The following is a 27,997-nucleotide window of genomic DNA, read 5'->3' on the forward strand; positions in this document are numbered from 1 at the left end:
ACAAACACTCGGCCCATTGCTCATCTCGTATCCGTCAAGGCTCCAAGCCCCACGGATGATTCTGGCAGCAACGGTCAAATAACAGGCATCGCTAGACGCGTCCCGAGGAACGGCGCTGTCCCTGACCCAATACCCCAAGCTCTGTTTCGTTTCCCCTCCGGAAAGTTGCTAGCAACGGAAAGCAAGCAAGCAAGGTACATGCCTCCCCTACTGACAAGCACTTTCTACAACCAGCCAAATCTTCTCAATCGCTCGACCAATGATATAACCCTGCATGCGCAAACGAGACGGAGCAGCCGTTCCCTGCAATTCGTTTACTTGCCGAGGCATGTCAGCCAACCGCTAAAATGTTCCTTGCTACGGATCAATCAACAACTTGAAACGTGAGAAAATGTTGAAGAAGCTTATGACAGTTCAAAATTTGTTTCAGAAGCTGCTGCGCATTGCAATTTTTCTTTGCAATTTCCTTTTGCGCACGGTGATCTCCGTAAAACGGCCAGGGTTGAAGATTGAACAACACAGAACGCACCACAATGTGAAGGCATTGTACCCTGAGAGATACCTATGAGCAGAAAGAATAACCCGAATTCCCAAAATAGTTGATATGCGAGGACGACATAAAGTTATATTTTGCTTTTCATGCAAAGAAGTCCTAATTTGACTTGTAAGGGACAGAAATAGTTTGTAGGGGGAAAAAATAGTAAATAAAAAGCAAAATAAAAATCCAGTAATTTCGCTTCCATTATTGTTGCTGAGTGGCCCTCCATCACAAAAGTGGTTGTAACATGCGGGTATGAGAAAAGGACAAATATCCTATATCAAATAAAAATGCCCCAGAAAGAGATATAACTATTAAGAGAAAGTCAACGGGAAAAGAATAGAAAGAAAAAAGCCCAATTCGTTATGTCCGTCTAAAAAGTCGTCATTTATGGAAAATAATCCATCAATCTTCACCATTACTCGAAAGTTATTTTAAATCCACCAAGGCACCGGCGTTAGCTATTATGTCGTATATCGACGAGTGGTAACGAAAAAATAAAAAAAAAAATCATATCTTGCATGTGTCAATAGATTTTTCGGGGTATCGGGAGTGCAACGAGTTGAGGGTGCGTGCTAGTAAGGCTTCGCGTAAGAGCCACGGCGTGATGCGGATGGGTCCCTGGATTTCCATAAAATGGAAATAAAAAAAGACTCAGCCGCATGATTCTGCCATGTTTTGTGTGTATGAATGTGTTTTATGTGATTCTTAGCTTTGGGATTTGTGTTGTGAAGGAGCAGTAGTGATAGCTGGGCCGTGTGCAAGATGGAGGAGGTATGATGGATCAAGATCAAGTCCAGCAGAGTTCGGGAATGACCAACCCTCCTGACACGCTAAGAGTAGGAGACTCATTAAAGTCTGGCCCCATGACCGGTGAGCCATTTATTAGGTTTCCTAAGTACGCAGGATTGAAAATTGGCGATTGAGATTGTGGATTGTGCTTATAGTCGCCTCCAACACGATCATCTGTGTGGTCAGGATGGAGGGTTGGCGACGTGGTGTAAACTTGAGATTGTCGACGGGAGGTAATGATTGCTGGCATTTGGTAGGGAGAAGCAACGATCGCGGGAGTGAGTGGAGAGTGGAGTGGAGATGTAGTGTAAGCTGAATAGCCAGAGCTTGTCGATGGAGACGTGGATGACAGATGAAGATTCGGTGGCCCAGGATATGGACTGTGTGGCCCGGGGGAGTAGGCGTCGAATGAGTTTCTCGGTGAAAAATGAAGCCGGCTCCTATATTCCGCAACAATATCGCAGGGCAGTTCCATTAAGCTTAGAGCCAGCTGAATTTCGGGGGCAAAAGGTTGAGAGGCTTTCCTCGTTTGCAGAATTCTTCGTATATCTTCTATTGGAAGGAAAGCCATAGTACCGAGGTAGGAACCTCCAATTTCAGGGAAAATAGGTTCTAGAGCCAATGCTACCCCAAAAAATTGTGAGAGCACAGAGAGTGCACCGAGATCGGTTTCCCCACCTCTTAGCATTGCTGGGGGAAGCCAGAAGAGCCAGGTTCGTAGCGGTTGAAGCCTTTCGAAAGCTCGATCCGGTGACTGCACAGGCATATCATTTCGCAATTGCTGAACAAAGTGCAATAAATCGGTAACTCTTTGATGGTGTTCTTGATTGTGGGAAAGTCGCTGCTGGATGTTCAACAGACTACTTAGGACACGATCTAACCTCATAAGATCTTCGTCTTGGAATTGGCCAATCGATCCAGGATAACTGGATGTTAGGGGCGTTCTCGCACTTCGAAAGGCTCTCTGGGAATCCATAAATCTTGCCAATTCTGACTCCTCCTTCCACCACGGTTGCATCGAGTTAAGAACCTATACGTGGAGTCAGATCCAACCGAAAACCAAAACATCACCAAAGAAGAAAATGGTATACTCCTTACAGTTGAGACACCCTGTTGAAGCGAGGCCCAGCTCCTCCTATTCAAACATGATGGTTAGCCCATGTTCGAAGCCAGTCAATCGAAGTCTGTACTTGCCATTCGGTAGCTTGCCAAGATAGAAGCATCGATGCTGCTAATATGGCATCTGAGTTTTCTCGAGAAAAGGCACCGATTGCTTCCTGGAGACCTCCCAAAGCCACCCCCCTATGGTGATAAGCAAGGTTTTCGGTTTCGGGGTTCTGGGTCATCCAGGCCAGATGAGAAGCTGAGAGCGCCAGAATCGCACTCATGACAAACTCATTTGACAACGCAATAGCCAAAAATCTGATATCCAGAGTGTTAATATGACTCATGTCATTAGTCAAATGAATGAACGTTATTCAACTCACATGGGCATTTTCTGAGCCCAGACTGTACAATCACTGTAGCCTCGTCGATGTAGATCAATTGAAAGCCCAGCGATGTGGTGAATAAGACGCAAATCAGTACGCGAAAACTTAAACCAATATTCTCTTGAACTCAGCTGTAGTTCAGGGAATGGAGGGTTGCCAGTCTTCAACCACGCATCAATTTCGATATCAATCTGGGGAGACATGAGTAGATGCGGTCCCGTCCTCGGTGCCACTGCTTGCTCTTGGGGGATCACATTATCCATGTAATCACAGCGACAATTATGTTTTGTACAATTCCGACTACCCAAACGGTGTCAGTTTATTGATGCCGTATCTCCCATTCCCAATCTATTTGTAGAAGGAACACCTACCATTGAGGAGTGGTTTCATCGCATCGAATATGTCGTCTCTTGCAAGTCTTGCAGCCCTTCCGAGACTTCGTATGACTCTTGCGTGGTGGCCCACCTCCAGGTCCAGCCATCTTCGAAAATGCTCAAGTTGATTCTTGGGGTTGGCAAAGGAAATGAAGATTGCTGGGTTTCTTGAAACCCAAGTGATACCAATGATTAAACAACAAAAGTAAAAAGAAATAAATAAAACTAGACTATCACTTCGTATATTGGCCAACGAAAAAGTTCGAGAAGAAATATGATCAGCAGGAACGAGAAAACGTTTCTTGGTTCTGAGCTTGGAGGGAGAGTTGAAGTATATAACTTATTTTCTTCTTGAACCGCAACACGAGATGTGCTTACCCAGTCAACTAATGCAAAGAAGTGGGTTACCTGGGTTCAAGCAAAGTGCCAAGACGCTTCGCCAAATCGAAAGTAGATAAATTAGAGCAAAGCGATAAACTGGAGAGTGGGGTTACGAGAAGGTGGGAGGGGACAAGGGGGGAGGATTTGCGCTCTCTCCTGCGGATGATATAGACAGTGGAGGTTGACAGGTTCGGGCAAAAGAGAGCATGACCAAAACAAATGGCATTTCAAAAACCAAACCGGGAGGTCAAAAGAAGATAAGGCAAGAAATGAAATGAAATAAAAAAAAGAAAGAAAAAAAGGAAAAAAAAGAAAAAGCAATTTATCATCAGAGAATAATCGAATAATAAATGGACCGTATTGCGGCGCCTGATTGCCAGGGCAAGGATTGAATCCAATCAATCAGAGTGCCCAAGTATGGTCGCCCCTTTGTTCTGGGTAAAGCCAAAATGCAAGTCAGCCTAGGCCTAAGATAGTAGAGAAAGCAAAAATAATGAGTTACTTTTCCTTGACAGTCTTTCGGGCTGTATTCTTGATCAAGGCCCCGAGTTCGGCTGTAGAAGCTAAGTTGGTGGGTTCCAAGCTGGGGCCTTGCGGAGGCTCAGTTTAAGGAAGTTTGAACAAAGCCTAATGGTAATTTTGCCGCCTTATTATTTTAGGCATATGCTGGGCAAAAAGCGACATGAAACTTGGTATTTTGTGGTAGCGTCTTCAGATGCAGTTGTGTTCTTGCAGATGACTCCATCGGCCTATCCTGCTGCGGTTGGTGATGTATCCAGCACCAAGGCCAGCGGAAGCCGTCGTTGGAACTGCCACGAGCTTGTATCAAGACAGCATGGGCGATTCTCATGCAGACTGGATCCGGCAAATCGATGCATCATCCAGCCACCCATGATATTTTTTGCCCTGGTCAATTTCGCTCCCGCGGATGAGGTTCGTTCCAGCAGCCAAGCCGATCCATGTCCACGCTATTCTTGTGAAAATTGTTATTTTATGCCGATCCGAGGTTGCACAGTTTCTTGAGACTCCCATGCTCACTGGTGTCTCTCCTGGTGCCTTGACATCATTTGCTTTGCGGTTGTGAGATCGCTCTTGTGGAGATCGCTACCAGGCTCTCTCGAATCAGACCCTATGAAAAGGCGGCTCTAAATGGATGGTTAGCTCGACCTCGCCTTGAAACACCTGGAAGAAGCCAAGCAAATTATCTTCAACAGCAGCCCTGTGATAATCTTCATGATTAATCCACCCAAACCGGGCCTCCAAGGACCGGTGGATGATAGGGGGTTTGTGTGTTTCTGTTCCAGTGAGAATGGAGTGCCTGCGGCCCAGTTGGACAAATTCTGGAGGATTTCCGACTCTGATGCCAAGGATTGGGGCGGAGGTCGTTGTCCTCCGGCACCGATCTCTTCGAACCGAAGTTGCGTTTTCTTTTGGTCAAACACAATGTGGCTTGGAGGCCAGTGATAGCTCCAAAATTTTATCCAGTGCAAACGGGAAAAAGAAAGCATGAGACGACGTCAAGCCAACTAAACGTTGGAGCATGGTCAGACTAATCTTCGGCTGTGTTTTAGCACGAAATCCATCCAGAACGCATTTCGAATGCGCTGACTGTGTACAACAAAGTCAGCGGCATTAGCGAAGAAAATATTGTCGGATTGTTTGAGGTGATCCAGCCGCGATACTAACGCTGCCAACCATGTGCATCCCATGCAGCCTGCAAGCATTCTCCTGTCAAACACCACGTTTGAACTATGAAATACAGACATCCAGAACCTGGCATCAGCTACAGAATGTCCATGTCTGAACTGGTGGACCAGGTTGTACAAAGAAAACAATCCAACAATGGTTGTACGAGGAACTGCTGTACCTGCGAGTCCAGGATGGCACAGCCCTTGCAGACAAAATGGACTGGGACCACGCATGATTGAACTACTAGCACAATGCAGATGATCTAGTACGAACTACTGCTACTCCGTACATTGATCAGAGAGCGATAGGAGAGGTATTGATACCAGGGATTTTCCAAAGCTCTGCCTGGATCTATACTCGTAATTTCCAATTCCCAGTTCACAATTGCAATCCATCCTCTTCCCATGCTGCCAGAAATTTTTGGTCTCAACTCAGAGATCTCCGCAGTTTTCGCACGCTTTGTCAGCACACATTTAAAGTTTTGACTAGCCTGGAGTTGGCTAGGTCTTAAAAGGTTAAAAATTGAAGGAGAGCCTCAAAAGTTCCTTGAGACGACGACACAAGTTAGATATTAGACTTCCGCTATTATTAGACCATTGGCTTTCAATTCTCAAGCTCACGGCGGCTCACAGCCAAAAAAAAATATGGGGTAACCAACTTTGATGAGCGTCGATCCTATGCTCCAGTGAAACATTTGCAGCCACCAACGGCTGGCGAGAGTAACCAGTGAGGGAATCAATCAATCAAAGACAGTTTCAGCTTGCTCTACACGTGAATGTGGAGGTCATTCTTCCAGCAAAAGATTTCTCGACGTCACAACAATGATCTTTGCTGAATGTGCGTCTGCGGCTTTGCCTTTCCAGAAAAAGTGATCGGCCTGGTCAAACTTACCTTCGCCTATCAGACGCGATGGTACAACTACTCCCACGAGTTAAGGATGCAAGGCCTGAACTCAATCAACAGCAATCCTCCTCCAGAGGGTCTCACTTTAAAGCAACTTAACCTGAAAGTCGTTAGCTGGGTCAAGGGTGCCAACTGACGACTAGAGGTTCAATTCATGCTGTGATGGAGAAGAAAAGATTGGAGGGATCGACTTGAATGAAATGATAAGGTTGACTGCCAGGCTCAAACGCTCACCACACGCTTCCTCAGAATTCAGAGCAAAAAAAAAGAAAAACAAAATTATCAAATCCAGCCGAAAATTTTTCAATTAGCGTGGTTGTGGGCATTTATCACCCCGGTGAGTGGCACAAAAAGACGATTATTTCACTAGTAATCCCTGCAGCAGTTAAGAGATTAAACCCAATTAGGCCACCATCCTGGAGAAGGTGGGGAAAATCCCAGTCAGCCGGAAGGGGGGGATGGGATCAAGCCAAGGGTCAACCGCGATTCTGGGCGTTTTAATAGGGGAGTAATGCGGGTCGTGCGGAGCCCTTGGCTCATGCACTAGTTGTCTAGCGCGAAGCACTTCTGCATCCTCCCCGATGAAAGCTCCCTCCTTGCACCAGTTATATTGGGCATTGAAGCGATTTCATGCACGTTGCCAGCCAAAGCATGCACCTTCGTCCGCCCTGTGATGAATGCGTGTTTGACCATTCTTATTCGGGAAGATGCTAGGTTTAATTCTTACCACCGGTAACTGACATACAGACCAACAGGCAAATATTCTTAAGGTTTTGAAGGCAGTGTTTGTTCAGCATCATTTTCCAATAATGGCTAGACCTGATGCCAGGTGGTGGGGGTTGCTTCGCGTCAGATCGCCCGTGGCCAACGACTGATTGCAGACACGCCTTATTGGGTCTTCTCACAGCTGAGAAAGGCTTCACGCACGTTTTTTTCACCCGAGATTGGACAACCGATCTGGAAATCTTTTACAAGGAAGACATCCCTACTGAGAATAAACGAAGTCATGACAGGGTTGAATAATTATATCTTTCCACGTATCAAATTTGAAACACACAGATGGTGCGAAATTTTATGATATCAACTTGAGGATCTGAAACTCATGATATTTACCCACGACAATCATCACAAATAACATTGTTCTTCGGAAGAGCTGGATGTCGACATGCTTGGGTTACAACAGAACTAAGACAACGGCACAGCATCGCCAACCGCTCTCTTCCATTGGCCAAAAACCAGCCACAAACATGTGGTCAACTTGCCAGTGGGGAGCACCATCGCACGTCAACGGGACAGGAATATCAGGACAAGAGCACCAGAGTTTGTCTCATTCTGAAACAGACAAAAAGCATAGGTTTGATCAACTCTTACATCCTACTGACACCAGACACCGTACATCTTTTTAGACCAATTAAAATCAGTACGATTTAAAAACTCCAAGGCAATCAGTCCTCAACGAATTCGGCACAACGCAGACGAAACAATAAATACAACAAGGCGGGACAGAAAAGAAGCTTTGGGGGGTCAGAGAAAAACCAAACTCTATTTCTTGAATGTTATACCGAGACTGTTACGGACAAAAATACTTTCCGATTGAGATTGTGCCAACATGTGCCCTTCCACTTCGGCATGATCGTCTCCGTCGGGTGCTTGAGGGGAACCGTTTTCGTGTTCAAGAACGGACCGCGCAGGTAACCTTAAATTTGGCCGAGAAATTTGACACCGCCATATTCTCATCGATTGCGCCAGTCCAACTTACAAAGTAGCTTGTAGTTGGAAAGACATTTCAAGCGCCCAATCGTCTGTACAGACTTGATTTGACAAGAAATTATGACAATATTATTCGTTGTTTCTACTCCTTTTCTGTCAAACTTTAATCGGGATCAAACGTATTGGCTCCCACCATTTTTGAAACATGATATCAACGAAAAGATGGATTTGAAGCGGAGATTCCACGAGGATGTTAGTACTTCTGCAATCGCCCAAGCGTAAGTTCGCCTATTCTTTAGTTTGACTAACTGCAATGTCCCAGGCGATTACCTATTTTGGCGATCTCCTCGCTTCCAAGAATGGGGAATTCGATACAGTTTTGGTGTTACCATGGGTGAAAGGTCCAGATTCACCTCATCGCCACATCAACACTTGAGCGATCTTCAAAATTACTAATCGGGCAGTGTTTTCACCAAATTGGGCGAGATTCATCCATCAGGCTGGTCGCTATAATCGCTGAATAATTCCCAGGTCTCGAAATTAGCCAACTAATGCAGCAGTGAGTCACCGCAGGGAGACGTTTTGGAGCATGGGATCCTTCAGGTCATCTCCATATGGCACCCATGTTCGTTCGTCCGCGACTAGTAGGATGCGACCTTGTTGAAGGACAACATGGATATGACGTCCCTCCCGAGAAGCGACAGCAAACAGGGATCAAATATTTGGGCCAAACGAAGCCAAGTAAAAGTTCAGTGCAAACATACCTATAACAGCATATTTTTGTTCAGCAAACTTTGAAGATTTGCTCGACGAAGAGGCTTGGAGGCAAGGTACATCTGTTCATGTACAGTACATGCAAAGTAGACGTAGATATCTTCAATAGTCATCACAAAGAATTAAGAGGGACAACTCCACATGGCATCCCAGCGGGGCTTATCATCAAGGAAACCGGTCATTCGCACGGACGTAATCTGCACTCTGAAACAAGGCCGGCCCCGTTATTCGAGGCAGTGTTGGAGTTCGAAGCTGGAATGTTACAGCCTCCCCCGCGAAGGAAGAAACCAATGCTTGCTACGACAACTTATTCTGATTGAAGCAAGAATCACCAAGTGGAGCCCTCAAAGCTTGAAGCATTGCCCATGCTCCCAACCAAGGCGCAGTTTCACATCTTAAAAGATAAAAATAGTATGCACTAATGCATGTGATCCAGGTGATGAAAACTTCCCTTGTCACTGATCAAGCAAATCCAGCGAATAAGAAAATTCTTGGCCCAATAGAGACGCAGGGACACCAGCCTTCCCGAATACGAATTCCTTTGACCGTTGGCTGAAGGAATCTGCAGCGTGAGGCAAAAGAAAAGAAATAATGGCGAAGATTCTTCGATGCAAAATAAAGAGCCAAAGTAAGTTTTTGCGCAGCAGGTTGAAACAAGAACAGCTTTTTGAGAAACTCCAATCAAGAACAAGATGGGAGACAAGAAGATCGTCATAGCACTCCTCTTGAATCTTATTCTGCATGCGCATTAAACTGTCCTCAAGAAGGAAGGTGAAAGACACCTTGCCGAAACCATATTATTCCTACTCCTGCGATGCTTCGCCTTCAGCTACGCCCTTTTCAGTCAAAATAGCGCAAGAAAATGCCATTTCTGCATGACATTCTCAAAGCACCGCCAACAGCTTTTTCTAAACGCAAATCCCTGCTCAGCTCCTCCACAAGTCAACCTCAAACGTTGCTGTTGTTGCCTGAATGGCCGGGGATTATCCTTGACAGCCATGTGGAAAGAATTCAGGAAATGAACCATTGAACCCTTTCGGCCGTAACTGAACTGTCTCCCGCTCCTTAACCTCCTTGGTCGACCTTCATCCTCAAGGGCCCCGTCGCTTGCTAGCTCCTTTTTTTGCAGACCATAACGTGAAGCCTAAATTAGCTGCAAAAAACCTGGCTACATATTCAATTTCAAGGCCGAATGCGGAAGCAGCCATAAATTGATTGACGGCTTGAACAACCAGTGAACAGATTGCCATTGACCTCCGACATGAATCAAACCTAAACAGAGGGCACGAGAAAATGGCAGTGAGCAGCCTGGAATGATGTCGACGCTCCCGCTGCCAACTTCAACCAAGCTGACTGCAGCATCCCACGGTTTGCCGGATGTGATTGGAGGGGCTGTCGGACACTGGTGGTTCAACGGAACAATTTCCCCCCGCTGTTTGTGTCGGTTAAGCCGAGCTTGAACAGCCCAAAGGCCCCTTGGCTGGGTCTAAGTTTAGAAGGACCTGGCCAAAACTTAAAACCCGCCTCGGCCACTTAAGGTTGTATGCGGGGCCAGGAGGAGTATGTTTATTTTGACATATTGGTGAAGTCGTATCATGGCTAAAATGTGGAGTAATTAATTTGTTTCTGTCCCGTTGTTGTTCGATTGCGAGAAGGCCATATATGAAAGTTCAGTCCGCAAAGTCCACAAGAGTCTCCTAGCATAGGCGCCGGGACTTGAGTGAGCTTGCAAGGATACCAGTATAAAATTCACTGGGCTTGCCTCGGTAAAGCAACAAATGCGGCTTGAGGTCCGATGGCGCCGCTGTCCAAATATTTCCTTTTTCCTTCCCCTGTTCAAACAGTAGACTATTGAATCTACCAGCATCGATGTATCCGGCACATAGTAGTTGCTGCGTTGAGAAACTCAAAATAGGGGGAGTCCTCTCTCATGAGATCACCATCTTTGGAAATACATATATATCTACGGCGAAAAGATACAGCACCATGCAGGAATTGCTGGGAAGAAATGTGCTCCCCCACTAGCAAATAATTCAGTACCAAAATGTGGGGGTTTGCAAAATTATTTGCTGGTAAATTCTTTTCCAAGTTGGTTTCTGGCTCTGAAAACCCCCTGGTGGGCCCTGAATCGCTCATACCTCTGACCATCAACATCTCGCACAGTTCAAATCAGGGTTTTGTTAGATCCTGCTCTGAGAATTGATCAGAAGTCAATATAACTGTGGGGGAAACCTCTGTTGTCACGGTTGTAATCGATTCGGGTGCAGAATGTGGAGTAAATAAAATAAAATGTAACTTCTCTGCCATCGCCGCTTGCATCATCGGCTGGCAATTGAAAGGGATGAGAAACCGGCATTTGGGGACAGCGTAAAATGGAAAATGAAAACGTGGGAGTCGGTGAAAACTTGTTCGGGCGTCTGTCAAAATTCGATTAATAATGATCAACCGAGTTCAAGGTTCCAGGCAGTGGTTGGTTGGTCCTCTTGGAGTCCTCTTGTGTTTATTTTCCTGACCGCAACATCTGGAAATGTTTGGCTAACTGACAATCTTTAGTTCTGGGGAGGTGGATATGAGTCTCGTCTGTTGGTGCCCACTCACCAGCTGGAGGCGGGGCGTTGTGGTCCCACTCAATCAGTGGGCAAAATCTGTTGGGGGTTACGACAGGTGTTCTCATGCAGGAGAAAAGCCACAGCAATATCGAGAATATAGACGTGTCAAAGTAAAGTCTCTTCAACTCAATATCATGGGGTCACGACCTTAAGGCTCAACGTGTGGATATGGACGACGTAGTGATGGAAATTAGATTTCTGTGTCGGTTGTGGACGAACCGACTCCTTCCTGCTCCAGGCCACGATAATTTGCGAATTCCTTTTTCCGTCACTAAACTTTGTTAATCCTTCTAGAACCAACAAATACATCCTGAGACGGGAATAACTAGGTAACATTTCGCCTAAAAGATTTGGACATTGTCTATACTTTGCATCCTGTTAATTTTATCTGTTGCGATGCTCTTATCCTAAACCCAATTTCAATTCTGGGGCCCGAATCACAAAGATACCGAGCGCACGGGTGGTTTTCGACAAAATACATTTGGAGAGTAAATGGAATTGCCGGATACGAGCTCTTGTGTGCCAGAACAGTTCTGGAAGCTAATCTTGACCGCAGAAAGAAGCTTAAAGAAGCCTCAATCACGAGGAGATCGATCATAGCGTTGGCTTATACTCCGTACTCAGGGGCGATTGAAGGGTCAGAATGGAGGACTTGTTCCCCTTCTCTACGACTGTGAAGGAGGGATTTGTTCTCTCGAACCCCACCACCCCCTTTTTTATCTCCTCTCGTTTGAGTTTGTAATTTTCAGGTTTGGCTTGATTTATCAGGATCGGCTTCTAACAGAGCCGCGCCATGAATGGTGAATCCTTAACCGGCCAGCAGGGGTCCAAGAGAGCGGCTCCACCGGGATGTGCAAGAAACCATGCGAACAAATAGGAAGACAGATGGCGCAGAGCCGCTGTGATATACGTCGGCTTGTTGAGGCAAATACTGACGGAAAATTATCGAGGAGTGGTTGGCACTGGTCGGACTAAGTTCCAACATTTTCGGTCCTTCATGATGGGCGGTTCAATGGTACCTGCGGACTTTTTTCCACAAGACGAAAAAAAGTGGTTTTCGACGTGTTCTCTTTCCGAGCAGCTTTATGGCTTCAAGGTAAACGAAAGAGTTCAGGCGACCAACAACGACAGTTTCCATTCACCCAGTATCCGCAGCTGAATGCATGGCCCCTCTTAGTTTGAGGCTCTGCTAGATTTGTATATCAACCCACGGCAGGCTCCATTCAGGGGCTCGTGAAAAATTTGCAATTCAGAGTAAACAGAGAGAAGATTGACTAACATTGAAGACTTGTGCACGCACCTTCGTATTGACTGCTGGGACCCTGGCTCAGGATTCTGCAGGAGGGACAAGAACAAAACATTCTTCCCCGCGCTCATAAGCCAGGTGAGAGAAAGCTGAAATGGAGCTGCTTCACTGCCGCAATTCAAATACCACAATGCTCAAAAATAGCCATCACAAGACACATCAGATCCGAGTGTGTGACAGCAGGAAGTAAGGCCCGTCTAATCTTTGACGGGGCTAGCAAAAGATAGCGACCAATGCCCATACCAAGGGCAAGTGGGAGAAGGGAGCCCCCAAAACCCTTCCCTCGTACGAAGCCCACGAGAACTGGAGCAGCACACATGCATTACAGACACCGGCCTTCCTAGGGAAGCACAAAGGATTGAGGTAACGCATGTCTTCAGCCCTTTCTTCTCTTTTTGTCCTCCCACAACAGCCATGTGCGTGCAGGCATATATTTTGATATGCAATGTAATGTAGATATTTCGTGGGTTGTTTCACAGGCATGAAACAATATCGAGGCTTCTCGCTTGTTTTTTCCTATCCGAACGTGTTTTTTGTTCTATTATTTAGGTATTTATTCTTTTCTCTCTGCATGTCTTTGCTCCTTGTTGGTTTTTGGTGCCGCTGGAACAATTCAACTGCGACAAAAACATTATCGTCGCGAACTTCTCCCGCAGGTTGCAAGCGATTCCTGGGACCGTTATCTCAAAATAGAAGGTCAGTTGGTTAACGAAAATCCCGAGATACCCAGTTACCTCAAGCGGTATGTCGATAACTTACTCCATAGGCAAACACGACAGGTGTCTCGTCTTCAATCTCCGCTCTCTCGCAATTCTACAATTCCGAGACTCAGCGACCGAGGAGAGAAGATGCATTTGAAAATCAAGACCGTTTGTGCCCTGAGTCACTCCTTATACACGTGGCCATATGGCACGTCCTACCCTCCTATTTCTAGTGCCTGTCCCCTGTATCAGTTCGTGGCCGTCGAAAGACATCGAGTGAGAAAGTCGGAAACAGATTGCTGTCATTCTCAGCTATTTGGGTGAAAGAACAAGCAAGGGAGGGGAATGAGCGCATTTAATCTCGTCACCTCGAATCATCTATTCTGGGACCGATGCTCGTGAAACCATAATTGCCAGAGGCGTAACGTGTTTGCCACATGAGATATGCACTTTTTATATAGAAAGAATGAGTCGGTTTGACATCGGCAACTCGACATCGACAACTTCTGGTATAATCTTGTATATGATGGAAAGGGGAGAATAATGAGAATATCGTCCGTTAACTCTATGATGTTGGTAAAAATCAATTGATTATGATGACTCTAAGGAAGTATAGCTATGTATAGTTAGTTATGCTATCTAAATACTTATCTAAACAACGAATGCCTTTTGTTAGAAGTAAAAAAAATAAATAAAATAAAATAAAAACGCTCCAGGGCAGAAGCAAACCTTATACATCTGCCTATTTCTGCCCATTATCAACGAAGGCTGATAAGGAAAAGGTCAGTGGGATAGATATCAAGACTACGAAATAGCCTCGACAAAATCCAAAAGAATGATCCTGGATACAAGAGCAACCAGGAGAGAAGCCATTCTGACTTTTTATTTCCTTTGGTTTAATATCGCCTTCACCTTCTCCCTGGGTATGAATGAATTTGTTGCAACTGCGCCGAAGCATGTCAAACGGAATGAATGCAAGCAGGAGATGCACGACACGAGATAAAGATGGCCGGAAAAAACAGTATAGTGATAAAAACAAATATCAGCGCGAGGGGGAGAGTAGATTAGAGCAACGGCCAGTCGACGAGATCGCCAAAAAGGGAGTTTGGGGCATAAGATCAGTAAACGGGAGTGCAAGGAGAGGAGTTAAGAAATTGCAGAACATGATCATAACTTTCAACCAGACGTGGTTTATCTCAGAAATGGGTGACTGAGATATTGATATTCCCTGTCCATTCCTCGATCTTTTTCCGTCCACCGTGTGAGCTTTCACAAATAAATACACGAGTAAGCAGATGACAAAAATAAATGAACTCCCGTTTTTTCGCGAATGCCCTATGTGTATATAAAGAAATCAAACCGAGGAACAAAAGTCTTGGAAGCATAGGGTAACAAGGTGGGCGAGAATCAAGGCTCGAGAAAGAATGAAAAACCCAAGAAATAGAAATTGAGGAAGTGGAAATAAAACATGGAGAAAAAAGCCAAGGAAAGGGAGTAACGGGAAGAAGGGGTCCTGAAAATATGCATTGGAAAGTAAGGTATATAGTGTTGGAAAAAGAGAGAATAGCCACATGTGCCTAGGAGAATATCGATTGGATAAAAACGGATATAAATGTGCTATCATATTATTCATCGCCGTCTGGGAGTGTTTCTGTTTTTAATAAGGCTGACGGGCTATCTCATGTTTCTTAATAGATTACGAAAATTAGATTAACATATTTGTGCCAGATAAATCAGAGTTGATACGCAGTTTGGAGTTTTCTGGAAATGGCAGGGGGTAGGGAGGCCATAAACGAGTTGAAGTCCGGGATTAGGTCTTTGTATCCTTGAAGCACCTATATAGTTGGCTGTGAATTAGACTTTGTGCGCATATTCAATAAGAAAGTAGGGGCCGAGTCTATGGGTGATATAGATGTTCCTCACCTGCTGGAACGACTGTTGTAAGTCCTCGAAGTGAGGCTGATTCAAGGATTTACGCGGAAATACGGCAATTGCATGGAAATAATCCGAAAGGCAACTTTCCATAGCCTTTGGGTTTTCCCGGACGACTTGATTGAATCCAAAGAACGAGCTTGCCTTCTCGCGGGTGAAGTCGATTTTGGTCATTGATCGAAGGAACATATCTGCAAACTCTCCTAAGTGCGGGGCAAGCTGTTGAGCGCATCCGATTCCCAAGCGACCCAAAGCCATCGCTGCATTTTCGTTAACAGAATCGGGAACTTCTTCGTTGCTCATGATTGCGGTGAGAGCCTGGAAAAGATTTTCCAGAAATGGAGCCATCCCGTCTTTGCTAGCAGCAACAATCTCGCCTGAAGCCCAGCAAGCATTGTTTATCACACGAAGACCATTCTCAGACTCATCGTCTCTTATTAGGTTGAGATCAAGCTGTTTGATTAGGATCTGCATTATTGTAGGAAGGACGGGTGCAAGAGTAGGGAAAATATTGATCGCACAATCTCCAAGTAGGGCATATGACGACATCCGTACTTCCCAGTTGGAATCTTCAAGACAGAAGCGGAGAAGTTCAAAAAACGGTGGTTGGGACGTGGTTACTAGTTCTGAGCTTTTCTGGGGATCAATAGCCTGGATAATCGAACCGAGCATGTCTAAACTTGTTACCAGGAAATCTTTATCAGGTTCCTCACCAGTGTTGTGATTCACTGCGGTAAGGTAATCCTGGATATTCGTGTATATAATTTTAACGCATCTGGCGAATATCGGAGGAGCAAAGGGAGAGAAAGCATCACCATAAGCAGCAGCCACGTAGCCCAAGCATTCTAGTAATGCGAAAAGTTCTCTGGACTGGTCAGATAATTTGTTCCATCGCTGGATAAGTGCAGGCATAAGGATATCCACCAGTTCTGGCTTCGCTAGCTCGGACATAACGCTTTCAGCCAAAGTTTGGACACAGTCGTAAAGTACGTACATGTTGCGATCTTTGTACTTTTCGAAACAGAGAACGAACTGCCGCAATATCGGCTGGCAATATGGCAGAAGATTCGCGTCCGATTTCATTTCTAAACTCGTGAACGCTGATGCCGCTGCCTCTTGGACTTTCTTATTATTATCTAACATCCTGTGCAGAATCCCTTCCATCATCGGCTCGAAAAATTGGGTCTTTTCAGCCGCATCAAGGTGAGCAGCCCATTCCGAATATCTGCCGAGGCACCAACAAGTAATTTTCCTAACGATTGGTTCAGGATCTGAAAGGAGGGATATAAGGTAAGGGATGAGTTCTGGTAGATGAGGTGTAACGGTATCCATACAGCCATCTGCAATAGCGCCGAGCGCTAGCACAGCAGCTTCTCGATTCGTCCATTGGGCATGCCGCAAGTTATCTTTGAGATACGGCAATATGATTTCGAAAACAGGTTGATGGTACACGTTGGCGAAAACATCCAGTGCCGCTGCTGAACATTTTCGTAATGTCCATTCCGCCTCGGGGTCATCGTCTCCATACTCGTACAAATCATCTTCTATTTCTCCCTCACTCAGATCATCATCATCTGCGCCAGCTTCATTGACATCACCATTGGGCTTGTCATCACCACCAGTCAACTGTAACCGAGAGCTTTTGGTTTTAGCAAATTGAGGCTTCAGATCTTCTACCTTATCTTCGGTTTCGGCGTCGTCATGCTCTCCAGCTAAAAGTATCGCGTCGTCCTCATCATATATCATGCTGCGAAGAAGAATAGGTATAATTTTACTTAAGTATGGCACTAACGGCTCATGTAATTTTTTCTGCTCCCCAATGGCCAGCCAAAACTCTGCTGCATCCAAAGCCAATTCCGGGTCCTCGGGATCATGCTGTTGCATGAGCACATAGTCAACCAGCCCCCCAAGGTGAGGAATGAGGTTATCCGGGGCGATATCCACTAACTGCACAAAAGACTGGCATACCATCCTCCGAACATCGGTATTTGGATCACTGGCAAGCTGGAATACATGGCCAAGGAAAGTATCCAACGAGCCAATTAAAATATTTGGTCTTTGCGAAAGGAACATGTGGATTGTCGCTAGAGCGGTAGAGCGAATTCTTGGGCTAGGGTTGGATGTGCATTGCATTACCCTCGGGAGAATAATATCTAATGGTCGCTGACCCTGGAAATCTTTATCCAGCAGCTTTTTGTTATCCTCGCAGACCTTCGACAGAGCTGACATGGCCGCCTCCTGGGTTAACATCGGCACAGATCCCGAAGAATTCGAGACCAGGGAAAGAAGTTCATCCAGCAAATTTGGCCATGCCAGAAGGCCACCTCGCGCGACGATCTCTGCAATTATGGAACCGGCCGAATTGCGAATCGGCGGGGAAGGGTCTTGGAGTACTGAAAGCGCAGATGAACGAATATATTCCAGACTCTCTGGTGTAACAGTCCCATACGCGACTCTAAGTTTAGTTTTTAGGTTCAATGCCGCTGCGATCCGAATAACATTATAAGTGTGAAGATCAAACCCGATATGAGAAGGTGGTTGGGGCGTGCTGAACAGGTAGGTGAGATAATTTGCAAAATCTGGGGAGGTTGTAGCTTGCACCAGCATCTACCAAATAATAACTGTCAGCTCAAAACACCACCAAATAGGAAACCAGGGATATTTATAGCGTTTAACAGTTCTTACTATACAACAAAGCACCATTCGCAAAGAGGGGAGAAGGGGGGGGGGGGGTTGCAAAACATGGGAGGGGAGGGAAGAGGGGTTTTGTAAACATACCTGTTCAGCATGTTTTCGTGTAGAGCCATCGCTTCCGTTCAATGAATCATGTAGAAATCCAGCCAATTGCCTCAATGGCTCGTCCTGCGGTTGCCATGCCATTGCGATAAAAATTGGCAGGGGTATAGCCAATACCAACTTAAGAGCGATGGGGAGCTCTGATAAAGATTCAATTATCACTGAACAGTAATGTTCAGGAGAAGCTTCAAGAGAGGTGCCTCTCTATCGCCTATATGGAATCTCCCAAATCAAGGCGCCCGCCCCGTACTTTGGGTTTTCGCGGGTATTTAAATGTTCGTTGATGAGGGGTGTGGTTTGACTTCTGTGAGATGGTGGGGTGTAAGAGATAGGGTGGAGATCTGCAGAAGGGATATCACTGTACGGACACCACTCAAAGATTAGCGGCTTGAGTTTCTCTGGGAAAGCTTCGTCGTAAGCCAGACAGAAAATCAAGACAAAAAGTGCGCGCAGGGTTGTCTGCAAGCGGTGGGAGTTTTAGACGTCGCTGGTGGTGAGGGCACAGTGGAGGGTTGGCGGTGGTGGGAATGCTCTCGATGCGGCTAACGGAGCGGTGGCAGGCGGCAGAATTTTGGGGCTTGGCATCCGCAGAGGAGTCAACCAACAACGAACCCACGAACAACGCTTCTTCGCAACTTTATTTCCCTCTCAACCACGGGAACAAGGGAACAAAAGCACCCAGCATTGCGGGGCGCATGGGGAATTACCGACTGAGAATAATCCCGGTGATTCCTTGATCGGGCTATCTTCCTTTGTGTTTTTGGTGCTTCAGGTACCAACACATATGTCAATCGCAACCGCCTAAGCCACGGCATGAGCCATGGCGTTGATATACCGCCAAGAACTAACTTAAAACGTCAATTAGGGACTGCGTGATAAGTCTGCAAAATCAGCGATGCATAGGGTACGGGAGACGAGCAATTCCGCATACCTGGGAACCCGGACAAAGTTCGACCATGCCAAGTATATTTCAAACATCCATTTGATGTTGGTTTGGGGACGTTGTTTGCTCAGTCTCACGACCTCCAGCACATATATTTTACTTACTTGACCCCCCAAAAGGTGGGGAAACGCATGTTAAGCTTTCATTATAGATCCCCGTCCGTTCTTGGAATATTCAGAGCCTGTCGCAGGTGTCAAGACACTCAAAACAAAGATCATGTAGCTAAAATCCGTGTCTGGGTCGAGCATCTTAATTTCATGGAAAACCTGCGTGTCGTGTCAGAAACTCTTGCTTTCAAACCTAATATGTGAAATGTTTCAGCCCGTGGGATCGCGTGAAGCCGAGATGAGTTCCAATTTCTGGCTGATGCTGGTTGTGGTTCAATATACAAAACGATATATACAGGCATATACCCATCGGCGGAAGCGGCTACTCCCTGAAGAGCGACTACATAGGGACAATCTGGCGGTTTGGGCCGATCTCGTGAAGCATGTGGCCACTGCGGAAATGACCGCCGTGCGTTGGTGACCAAGGCTGATGAGACCTGTAGATTAAACAGATATTCTATTGGAACTACTTAACCTGCCTGCGGATTAAATAGGGCGAAATCTTACGCTAAGGTGACACGTATCTTTTTTTGGGGACCCCTAGGGAAAACAAAAGCTCTTCCTACTTTAAAACAATAACATAGAATAATACTACGTTCTATATATTATCCGATGCTCTTCAGCAGCGTATGTATAATTGTATGGATGGATATATACAAGTACATGGGTATATATATGAAAAGAAGAGAAGGCCAAACTATTCCGACCTGGGTATCAACTGTATGATGCAATGCACGAAATCAATGAAAGTAGAATATGCCTGGCATGGGACAAAATCACCAAATAAAAAATAAATAATTAAAAAGAAAAGAGGAAAAAGTTGAAATCAAAATTGGGAATCCACACCCTCATCGCCCGTGCCGGAAGGGAGAATGATGTCCAAGAGAGAGCCACCAGCAAAACCTCAAGCCCATACTAGCTTCTTAATATCAAATACCAAATGCTCCAAATATCCCGTCCGTTTCTTCGCACCAGCCGTTGAGATGATCTCCCTCTCTTCAACGATTGTATGTTTATCAACACGCCCCGAGTCGCCTGTATCGGCGGCGCCGTTTTTATCCGGCGCGCCCCGCATGCAAGTGCGCTCAATCTCTTCGCTGAGAGCACGCGCAGCGTCCTTTTCACTGACCTGCACGTTATCCAGGGCATTCCTTGCAGCTATGTTAGTTTGTGGGAGGATTTTGAACGCCAAAATGCGCGAGGCTGGGAGTCTACTGTTGCCACTGCCGCTCGTTTTGAATAGTGAGGTAATGTCCCAATCCGGTCCTGGGGTCAGGGGATTGTTCGTGGCAGATTCAGTGGATGCAGGGGATAGTTGTGATATCTGGTCAAAGAGGCTGTGGAGGGAGCGTGTGTTTACGCGTAGCATATTTGTCGCGCCTGGTTGGTAAGTTATAACGACACCGACATTATGGTTCGGGTCCATTTGGGCATCGGTTAAAGTTGAGGTAATGTAAGTGCCGTAATTGATGTTGGTAATGGAGCGAAGGTCGATGCGCTCGAAGGAAGTAACTTTGTCCGTGTCCCAGTCAAAACGACAGCAGTAGACAGCAGCATCCGTCAGTAAAAGGACAGACTGTTCAAACGGCAATGACCGCAATGTATTAGGCCGGTGCGGGCTTGAAACCGTCCAGCCTCCCACAAGTTCCTCGGACTCGTCGCTTATCACGATCCGGCAACTGGTGTCGATGGCGTGCTGCCGTACTTTTTCGATAGATATCCCTGGATCAGCGGACATTAGGTTCATCTCGAACTCGTCGAAAACACGGGTTGTGACATTTCCCAGGAGGTAGTCGATACAAGCTTGGGAGAAGTAATCGTTGACTATATTGTTGAAGTAGCGCGAGAGGGTTAGCCCGAGGTCGTTGAGCGCTCCGCGAACATCTCGTTTTCTAGTTCTGGTATAATCTCCTTTAAGGGCAGCTGTTGAGGAGTACTGTTTCGATATGGCATCCCCATTATCAGCCCACAAAACGTTGAACCATTGTGTAGATGTGCTAGTCCGTAGGTCGATCGAGTAGCCCTCGCTCTCGAGTTGCTTTTCTAATGCTCGTTGTCCAAACGCACATTGTGCAACACCAGTACGATCCAAACAGTCCATACAATTTGTCCTGATGATGCCGGACTGACTTTTCAACACAATATTATCTTGTATGACGGTGCTTCCAAATCGGTCTAGTGTCCCCGATATGGAATCAACTAAGCACTGGATGTTTTCGAATTTCATTCCACGACATTCTGCATGAAAGTCAAACCAGTCGAATCCAATTTTGTGTGAGTCCGCATTGTTGCGACGATTATATATGTCCACGAAACTTTCGTATGTCTCTCCAATTTTAACTTCCACCCCGTGTTTATCCAAGAGGCTAATGGCTTGGATTTCGCCATACCGCCTGCTAAGGTCGCGGAAATGCCGAGCGAACGACGCTTGATTGGTTTCGATGGAGTGGCGGAGAACAGGTATGGGTTTGAAGTAGTAAGGAGACTGGGAGAAGTAAAGCGGTATTGATCCACGAACCTGGAGCAGCGAATATATATTGTCCGCTGGGTTCCATGACGGCCTAGATAAAATTTGCTCTGTCTCCACAGAGTTTGCGACATTGCCTTCATCATCCACTCCTCTTCGAAGATATCGAAGCCCTGGGCGTTTTACTGATCGTCGTGAAATTAAAGTAAGAAGAAATTTATCGCATTCGCCCTCATTTTCAGCATGGACATCTGGTGCGTTATTATCGACATCAGCTACTAGGGTAATAGTTGTATCCTGAGCGGCTGGCGATTTGGTGGACTTCGTAACAGTGAACTCCTTCTGTCCAACAAAGCCCTGTATCAGCGGAAGGACCAACGAGTGGTATCCACTCTCAATGAAAGGGCTCATCAAATATCGGTTCCAGAAATACTGAATCAAATTAGTGACGTTCGACATGCAGTGAATACTTAGAAGAAAGCTTCATACCAAGGGATCTGCCATCCTGTGCAGTGGTACTGGTGACATTTGAGGGTCGTGGGCACCAAACTTTCGAGTAATGTCATAATCATAAGAAAAATAAAAACTGTTTGAACTGAACATCATCTTCGCATAGCGCAGAAATTTGGGCATTAACTCGCATGTTGCCGTTCCTGTGGCTGGCGTGGCAATTCCTTGGGGATCAGAAGAAGCTTTCTGTCCAGTGGGTGAAAGGTCATCAAGTTCCAGGATTTCATCGATATAATCCCCACTCTTCCTTCCTCCGATGGACCCTTCTGCAGCAGGATCCATTATCTCTTGAAATCCCCTATTCTGAGGGCTGTTCTCTCCCGCCCACCCATGTTTGGAAAACCAGCGGGAAGTGAACCTGCCGTACCGTCCCCGCTTTTCAATAACGTCCTCGGCAATAGTGCTTCCCTTACTACCCTTACTGCCCAACGGGGGATATATTCCTCGATCTGTCGAATCCAAGCCTTCTAGATCGATATCCTCACTACTGCGGCCGGTGGACAGATCGGAGTCGCTCTCCAAAGACTGGGTCTCGATATCATTCTGGGTAGCTTTATCCTTGTTGGACGCTATCTGGGCATGGGCCTGATTGATCGCTTTGGTTGCCTCCGCCTGAGAGGAAAGAGGAATGATAGCTACACTTGTAATTGCAAAAATAGGCTTTCCAAAGATCTGAGCCACCTGCTGGCGTTGGGTAATGGATATTAAGAATGAGAATGATGCAAGAGAGAGCAAGCCTGTTGGATGGAGAAAGATTGTCAGATTCCCAATAATCAATCTGGGGCCAGGATGATATAACAAACCAATTACTCCATGAGACTCCAAGCAAGCATCATCGGAATTCGAGGAAGATGGCGCAGAGTCTATACGGCGAGTTTTGTACTCAATCCGTAGAGCAGAGGACGGGTTGCTCGGAGCCCCGCGCTGTGATGAACTGTAAGGCTGAAGAATGAGCCCATCCACAGCAGCAAAAATCAAAAGCTTCCTGGCCAGCCCCGGCATTATCTTTTCTTATGGCCCGCAGGAATAGAATATCTGATTCTTCATCGCTTCGTTGAAAAAGTTAATGGTCTTATTTACACTCTACAATGAAGTCAATTGGTCTTAGAGTTTGAATCAGATGATATTTTATGCCAGGCACAAGATGATCATTACTAATGCATTAGGCCATAACTAGTTAGTTCCTATGTCAACTTCAAACTTCAAGCCTGAGACAAGAACTAAAGATAAATATTTGGTAAGAAACTATCATTGCTTTAAAATAGAAAGGAGATAGAGAGAGAGGGAGGGAGGGAGGGAGAGGGAGGGAGAGGATTTTTGAAGACAGAACGCACTGTACACTCTTTCCCGAATTACTGATTGGACTTGGAATCACTACGAGAAGCGTCTACAGTTCATCCATGGCGTGCAGACGGTGGCAAGGGAGATAGATGGAGATGAGCTGGTGAGGCGGAAGAGCTTTTTGATTGAGGTTGACGATCTACGACTGGGAAGCAATTGGTCATCATGCCATCTGAAAGGGAGCAGCTTGGAAGAATGTTAGCCTTGATACAGTTGCGAAGCATTTTTTTTGCCCAGCAATCAGAGCAGTTTGCTCCAGACAACATGAGGTTGGCGGAACCCTTCTGTTTGTCAATTAGTTCAGTAACCTGAGCTGTTTTAGTAGGGGGTTTCACAGTCTGGATTGCGACCAACGATCCATGGCGGACTGTAGATATATATTTCACATCCCTATCTTTACCCTTAAATTCAGCAATTATCGCATTCTCTGATCCATCCCCATGCATAAGTGAAAGAATACGTGATCCTAGGAACCTGCAAAAAGGTGGCAGATGATGCAAAACTTAGGGGTACTCATTAACTGGCTTCTTCGAAACTTGAATACACGCATGACCGGAGACCACAACTGGGACGACATTTTAGAACTACCAAGAGAGAGAGTATGTGTCTGAGAGAAGATGAATAAAGCATCTTCGTAATAAATAAGTAAAATGGAAAAATCGTAAAGGAAGCAACACTAAGAATTGAGAAGGTAGACATACCTAAGACATCTTCCCATTATGGGTAAGCATAGACACGTGAATTCCGGCATATGAACCTTGGTGAGCATGGAGAGAAGGGCGGAAGGCAATTGTTGGAGAGATTCTGGCCAAATTCGCGGTGAAATATGTAATTACTCCAGGAGTATGGGGAAGGTAAATATTTACTCAAGATGAAGTGGAGAAGAAAGGAGAAGAGAGTTGAAAGGGAAAATAGAGATGGAATCTGAAAAAAAAATTGGCTTCCATCAAATATAAGTCGCTTTGTCGCTCCGACAGTTATATATCTGTTTCCGTTTGTGTACGGTGACTATTTAAATTCCCGTTGTCACTGGGAATTCGCTGTTTAGTTCTTTGCCTTGGCTTCCGATCCAAAACCGAATGCTTTGATGCCGTGAAAATAAGAGAGTAAAGAAATGGAAAATCAAGACGAAAATGAGTATCACCGCGAACAGAAAATGGCAAAGTGAAGCTGCAAGAAGGAAAAGGAGATAAGACCAAAGATACCGAGAAAAATGAGATCTAGATTTCAGGCGAATCCCTCACGGGAATGCAGGAAAATGAGGGGGAAAAAAAGTAAAAGTAAAGTAAAGCATAGGAGCACAAACGCCTTAATACCCCCCTGTTTTTTACAATGCAAGTGAGGGAGAGATTCATTACCTACCCTAAACCCAACAAACATAGCTTGACCTAGCCCTAACATAACCCGTATGATCAATATGTCCCGCCCAAGCTCGACTGAATGGTAGGGAGAAAGAAAACAAATAAATATGAAAAAAAGAAGAAGAATGAAATACAACCCCGCATCATAGCTGTTGTTGCTATTTGATTGTTCGAGTCCAACCCGACCTGTATGACCATGTTAAGAGAGTGAAGGAAGAAAATGGATCATCACAAAATTCGATGTGTACTTTTCGTGATCGTTTCCATTATTCATGGGCAAACCCCCTTATATATCTGAGGGGAGGTAAAAAAGAATATGTGTGATATAGTTTGGTTGGAGGCGGGAAAATAAGTCGACGAATCTGGGAAGGAATGGAAAGCACGTAATCGAAGGAGAAGACGATGGGAGAAATTCCAAGATATTTTTGTTTCATGTGCCAGGAACCTTTGGTGATGTTGGAGGGTGCGCAGAGCCGTTCCGTTTCTGCGTCGAGTCCTCTTGATGTCCGTCATCACTCTCTTCCGCAAGATCCTGTAGGCCGAAAGCTCCTGATTCAACATCATACGAACGCATGAGTCCTTCACGGTCACTGGGTCCTCCGTAATACTCAATGCTCGACGAGCTCCGCCGATGTCGGTCCATACTCCTTCGATTTTGCAATGATAAGCGGGTTTGAATTGACGCAATTCCATCGGTAGGGACACCGTCGTCCTCGTTGGTTTTTCCAGCAAGCGAAATGCCATCTGGGTCACTCCTGGACAAGTTCAGTAGGTAAACCCCGGCGAAGATAACAAGGAAGCCACAGAGAAGGGATATAGTGTTGACAGGGTCAGTGGTGTTGAAGCCATGGAAGAGGATGAAAGAGGCGCATAGCGTTGCTGTCGTAAATGTGACATAATATAAGGGATTCACTCTGCCAAAGAGGATCAGCATATGAATTAACACCATACAATGAGCTTTTCAAACTTACATCGAGGTCGAAAATTGACTTAGAGCCTTGTTGAAATAGTTCATCTGTGTCAAAATGCAGCATACAACAACAATAGCAAAAGCGTAAGTAGATGGATGTGAGAACTGGTTGTGGCCAGCCAGAGTGAGCTTCAGCGCAATTCCAAATGCCTTGACAGACATAACAGAAACTGAGCCGACGGTCGAGCAAATTGAGATGTATATGAGTGGGTTTTTCTTCCCATATCTCGGGGCCACTCGATAAATCATGACAGTTGAAAATACGGCAACCACCACGCAATACAGAAGGAAACCTGCGTCGATACTTAGCGTCGTTGAATGATTTTGATTTTGGACAAGAAGATGCCTACCTGGTTGGATTGCATACTCTAGAATTTCATCTACGGTTTCAATTTCTTCATCCGGAGGCGCATGGAGAACGATTATGACAGAGCCCAGTAATGACAAAGCACAACCAAGCTTTCCGAGTACTCCCAATCGCTCTCCTAGAAAATATGCCCCTAGCACAGCACTGAACGATATTAGTATCCTAAATTGCTAGGGAGCCCAACACCAGACAGTCATACCCGATAAGAACGCTGAGCGCCCCCAATGGCGTCACTAAAATCGCAGGCGCAAAGGCATATGCTGCAAAATTTGCGATTTCTCCGAGAACCACTAATTTGCTTCCAGTGTCAGTGTGATATGGATTGCTTGGCTAAAAAGGAAGACATGCGTACATGTTGTGATTCCGCCCCACCAGATCGGACTCTTTAAGTATGAAAACCCATCTCCCTCAAATCCATGTCTATTAGAAGCATCCATTAGGCCCTGTGGGAGACAAATGTTAGATCCAGGAAATGTGGGAATTTGAACATAATCAGGTTTTAAATGCGCTGGTCGAGATTAACGTAACGCAGCAATAACATACCTTTTTAGTGATTACGAAACTGCTACCTATAAAGCAAGAACCAGTGAGTAAAAATTCGGTCATAAGCAGGGTAATAGCTTTCTTACCAATAGCCATGGTTGACAGAATGGCAAGCGCCAATCCGATATATCTATCAATCCCAGCACGATATTAGCCCAGGCGATCTCTCTCACTATGTGCTGTCATATAACACCGGAAAAGCTTGGGAAACTGACTTGTCCGAAACCATTGTAATAAATATCAGGAGCTAGACGCTCCTGCCACTTCGAGTACCTCAATGCTAACACCGATAAATAAAACCGCACGAAGACAACTATTCAGCACAAGCTGATGCGAAAGTATGAGATAGATATCAATCGACTGCTTTCCTGGCGGTACCAAGACCGTATAGAAATTGCGCCAGCAAGTTTCTGAAGGATTTGCGATGATTTGGGTATCGATCGGCTTGTGGTGGGACTTTTGTATATATACAAATTTGTATGTAGAGGTTGAAAAATTTGGATATTCGCAAAACGAGTGGCAGGTATTCCCATGGGAATGAGGGAACGGAAATGGACGGCACAATGGCCTTTGCAGTGAATAGCTGGGGTGCGATAGGGTCCGGATAATTAAGTTTTAAGATGCGGTCAGACGGAAACTCAAGGAGGGAGAGACGGCGGGGGAGGCCATTCAGCGGATCGACGATGGGGAAGGGTGATGTGATCGTCAAGGTTAGGGAGGTCGAAGACAGATCGCTACCAGACAGAGCAAAACTGACGCACGGTGCGAAGGGCGGACTGAGGTGGATAAGGGGTAGAGAGGACCTCAGTGGGTGAAGAAAGCCGGAGCGTTCGTGATGGACCAAAAAGAGTGTTTGATATTGAGGCCAGGGTGGATGTTTCAGGCACACGGCGCTAAGCCCGCCTCGGCCCAAGCAGAGCCGCGTCATAGTGGATTCCAAAATTGAGTGGCTTATGTAAGGCTCTAACCGAACAACAAGCTCCAGATCTGTAGATGTATGTACTGTACATCTGTTCTAGCGAGGGTGTTCGTCGCTTCACCATTATTAGAGACGTTTGGTTCTGAGGCGAACAGGGGGAGTATGTTTGAATTCCATGCTATTAGCTGTATACATGCAATTCAAGCCAGAAAAAACCCAGCAAAACCATGAACACCTGGTGAATTTTATCCTTATGTAACTATTGAATGCATAGCATTCCTCAACCAAGAACAATGCACCTGATCTTCTGGCTTTTTCTCTCTCAACTACGAAGATGTCCGCTCTAAAAAGAAAAAGAAACCTGAAGTTCAAGACATATAGCCCGATTGTGAAGTGCCCCTTGAGTTCCTGAGTCCCTTACTCACCAGCATAACCACACAAACGGAGACATATTGAGATAGAATTCTATCCATG

The 27,997-nt window shown here is 45.7% G+C and overlaps 10 protein-coding genes across 10 annotated transcripts; 3 read left to right on the forward strand and 7 right to left on the reverse strand.

Moving 5' to 3' along the window:
- Positions 1–1,328: 1,328 nt before the first annotated feature.
- On the reverse strand, positions 1,329–3,301 carry HCBG_01324 (uncharacterized protein; the record flags this gene model as incomplete). The annotated part of the gene is made up of 4 exons (XM_045428374.1): positions 1,329–2,360; positions 2,476–2,752; positions 2,818–3,120; positions 3,192–3,301. 4 exons carry the CDS (start codon positions 3,299–3,301, stop codon positions 1,329–1,331), a joined length of 1,722 nt encoding a protein of 573 aa, XP_045290160.1.
- A 1,009-nt stretch (positions 3,302–4,310) lies between these two features.
- Positions 4,311–5,260, forward strand: HCBG_01325 (uncharacterized protein; the record flags this gene model as incomplete). The annotated part of the gene is made up of 3 exons (XM_045428375.1): positions 4,311–4,508; positions 4,737–4,862; positions 5,147–5,260. The coding sequence occupies 3 exons, from the start codon at positions 4,311–4,313 to the stop codon at positions 5,258–5,260; spliced, it is 438 nt and encodes a 145-aa protein (XP_045290161.1).
- Positions 5,261–8,099: 2,839 nt separating this feature from the next.
- Positions 8,100–8,971, forward strand: HCBG_01326 (uncharacterized protein; the record flags this gene model as incomplete). The annotated part of the gene is made up of 3 exons (XM_045428376.1): positions 8,100–8,155; positions 8,451–8,502; positions 8,666–8,971. 3 exons carry the CDS (start codon positions 8,100–8,102, stop codon positions 8,969–8,971), a joined length of 414 nt encoding a protein of 137 aa, XP_045290162.1.
- A 1,295-nt stretch (positions 8,972–10,266) lies between these two features.
- Positions 10,267–11,325, reverse strand: HCBG_01327 (uncharacterized protein; the record flags this gene model as incomplete). Its single annotated transcript, XM_045428377.1, has 3 exons — positions 10,267–10,483; positions 10,513–10,594; positions 11,250–11,325. 3 exons carry the CDS (start codon positions 11,323–11,325, stop codon positions 10,267–10,269), a joined length of 375 nt encoding a protein of 124 aa, XP_045290163.1.
- Positions 11,326–12,684: 1,359 nt separating this feature from the next.
- On the reverse strand, positions 12,685–13,540 carry HCBG_01328 (uncharacterized protein; the record flags this gene model as incomplete). Its single annotated transcript, XM_045428378.1, has 4 exons — positions 12,685–12,869; positions 13,177–13,249; positions 13,326–13,379; positions 13,487–13,540. 4 exons carry the CDS (start codon positions 13,538–13,540, stop codon positions 12,685–12,687), a joined length of 366 nt encoding a protein of 121 aa, XP_045290164.1.
- Positions 13,541–15,000: 1,460 nt separating this feature from the next.
- HCBG_01329 (uncharacterized protein) lies at positions 15,001–18,079 on the reverse strand (the record flags this gene model as incomplete). Its single annotated transcript, XM_045428379.1, has 3 exons — positions 15,001–15,102; positions 15,191–17,806; positions 17,978–18,079. 3 exons carry the CDS (start codon positions 18,077–18,079, stop codon positions 15,001–15,003), a joined length of 2,820 nt encoding a protein of 939 aa, XP_045290165.1.
- Positions 18,080–18,522: 443 nt separating this feature from the next.
- HCBG_01330 (uncharacterized protein) lies at positions 18,523–19,557 on the forward strand (the record flags this gene model as incomplete). Its single annotated transcript, XM_045428380.1, has 4 exons — positions 18,523–18,720; positions 18,861–18,899; positions 19,260–19,454; positions 19,540–19,557. 4 exons carry the CDS (start codon positions 18,523–18,525, stop codon positions 19,555–19,557), a joined length of 450 nt encoding a protein of 149 aa, XP_045290166.1.
- Positions 19,558–19,816: 259 nt separating this feature from the next.
- On the reverse strand, positions 19,817–23,024 carry HCBG_01331 (SacI domain-containing protein; the record flags this gene model as incomplete). The annotated part of the gene is made up of 3 exons (XM_045428381.1): positions 19,817–21,944; positions 22,002–22,759; positions 22,826–23,024. The coding sequence occupies 3 exons, from the start codon at positions 23,022–23,024 to the stop codon at positions 19,950–19,952; spliced, it is 2,952 nt and encodes a 983-aa protein (XP_045290167.1).
- Positions 23,025–24,566: 1,542 nt separating this feature from the next.
- Positions 24,567–26,700, reverse strand: HCBG_01332 (DUF803 domain-containing protein; the record flags this gene model as incomplete). The annotated part of the gene is made up of 7 exons (XM_045428382.1): positions 24,567–25,638; positions 25,696–25,987; positions 26,045–26,205; positions 26,261–26,351; positions 26,414–26,504; positions 26,605–26,630; positions 26,691–26,700. 7 exons carry the CDS (start codon positions 26,698–26,700, stop codon positions 25,155–25,157), a joined length of 1,155 nt encoding a protein of 384 aa, XP_045290168.1.
- A 256-nt stretch (positions 26,701–26,956) lies between these two features.
- HCBG_01333 (uncharacterized protein) lies at positions 26,957–27,532 on the reverse strand (the record flags this gene model as incomplete). Its single annotated transcript, XM_045428383.1, has 1 exon — positions 26,957–27,532. One exon carries the CDS (start codon positions 27,530–27,532, stop codon positions 26,957–26,959), a length of 576 nt encoding a protein of 191 aa, XP_045290169.1.
- Between the last annotated feature and the right edge of the window lie 465 nt (positions 27,533–27,997).

This window comes from Histoplasma capsulatum (genome assembly GCF_000150115.1).
Source record: "Histoplasma capsulatum G186AR genomic scaffold supercont2.2, whole genome shotgun sequence".
Lineage (NCBI taxonomy): Eukaryota > Fungi > Ascomycota > Eurotiomycetes > Onygenales > Ajellomycetaceae > Histoplasma > Histoplasma capsulatum.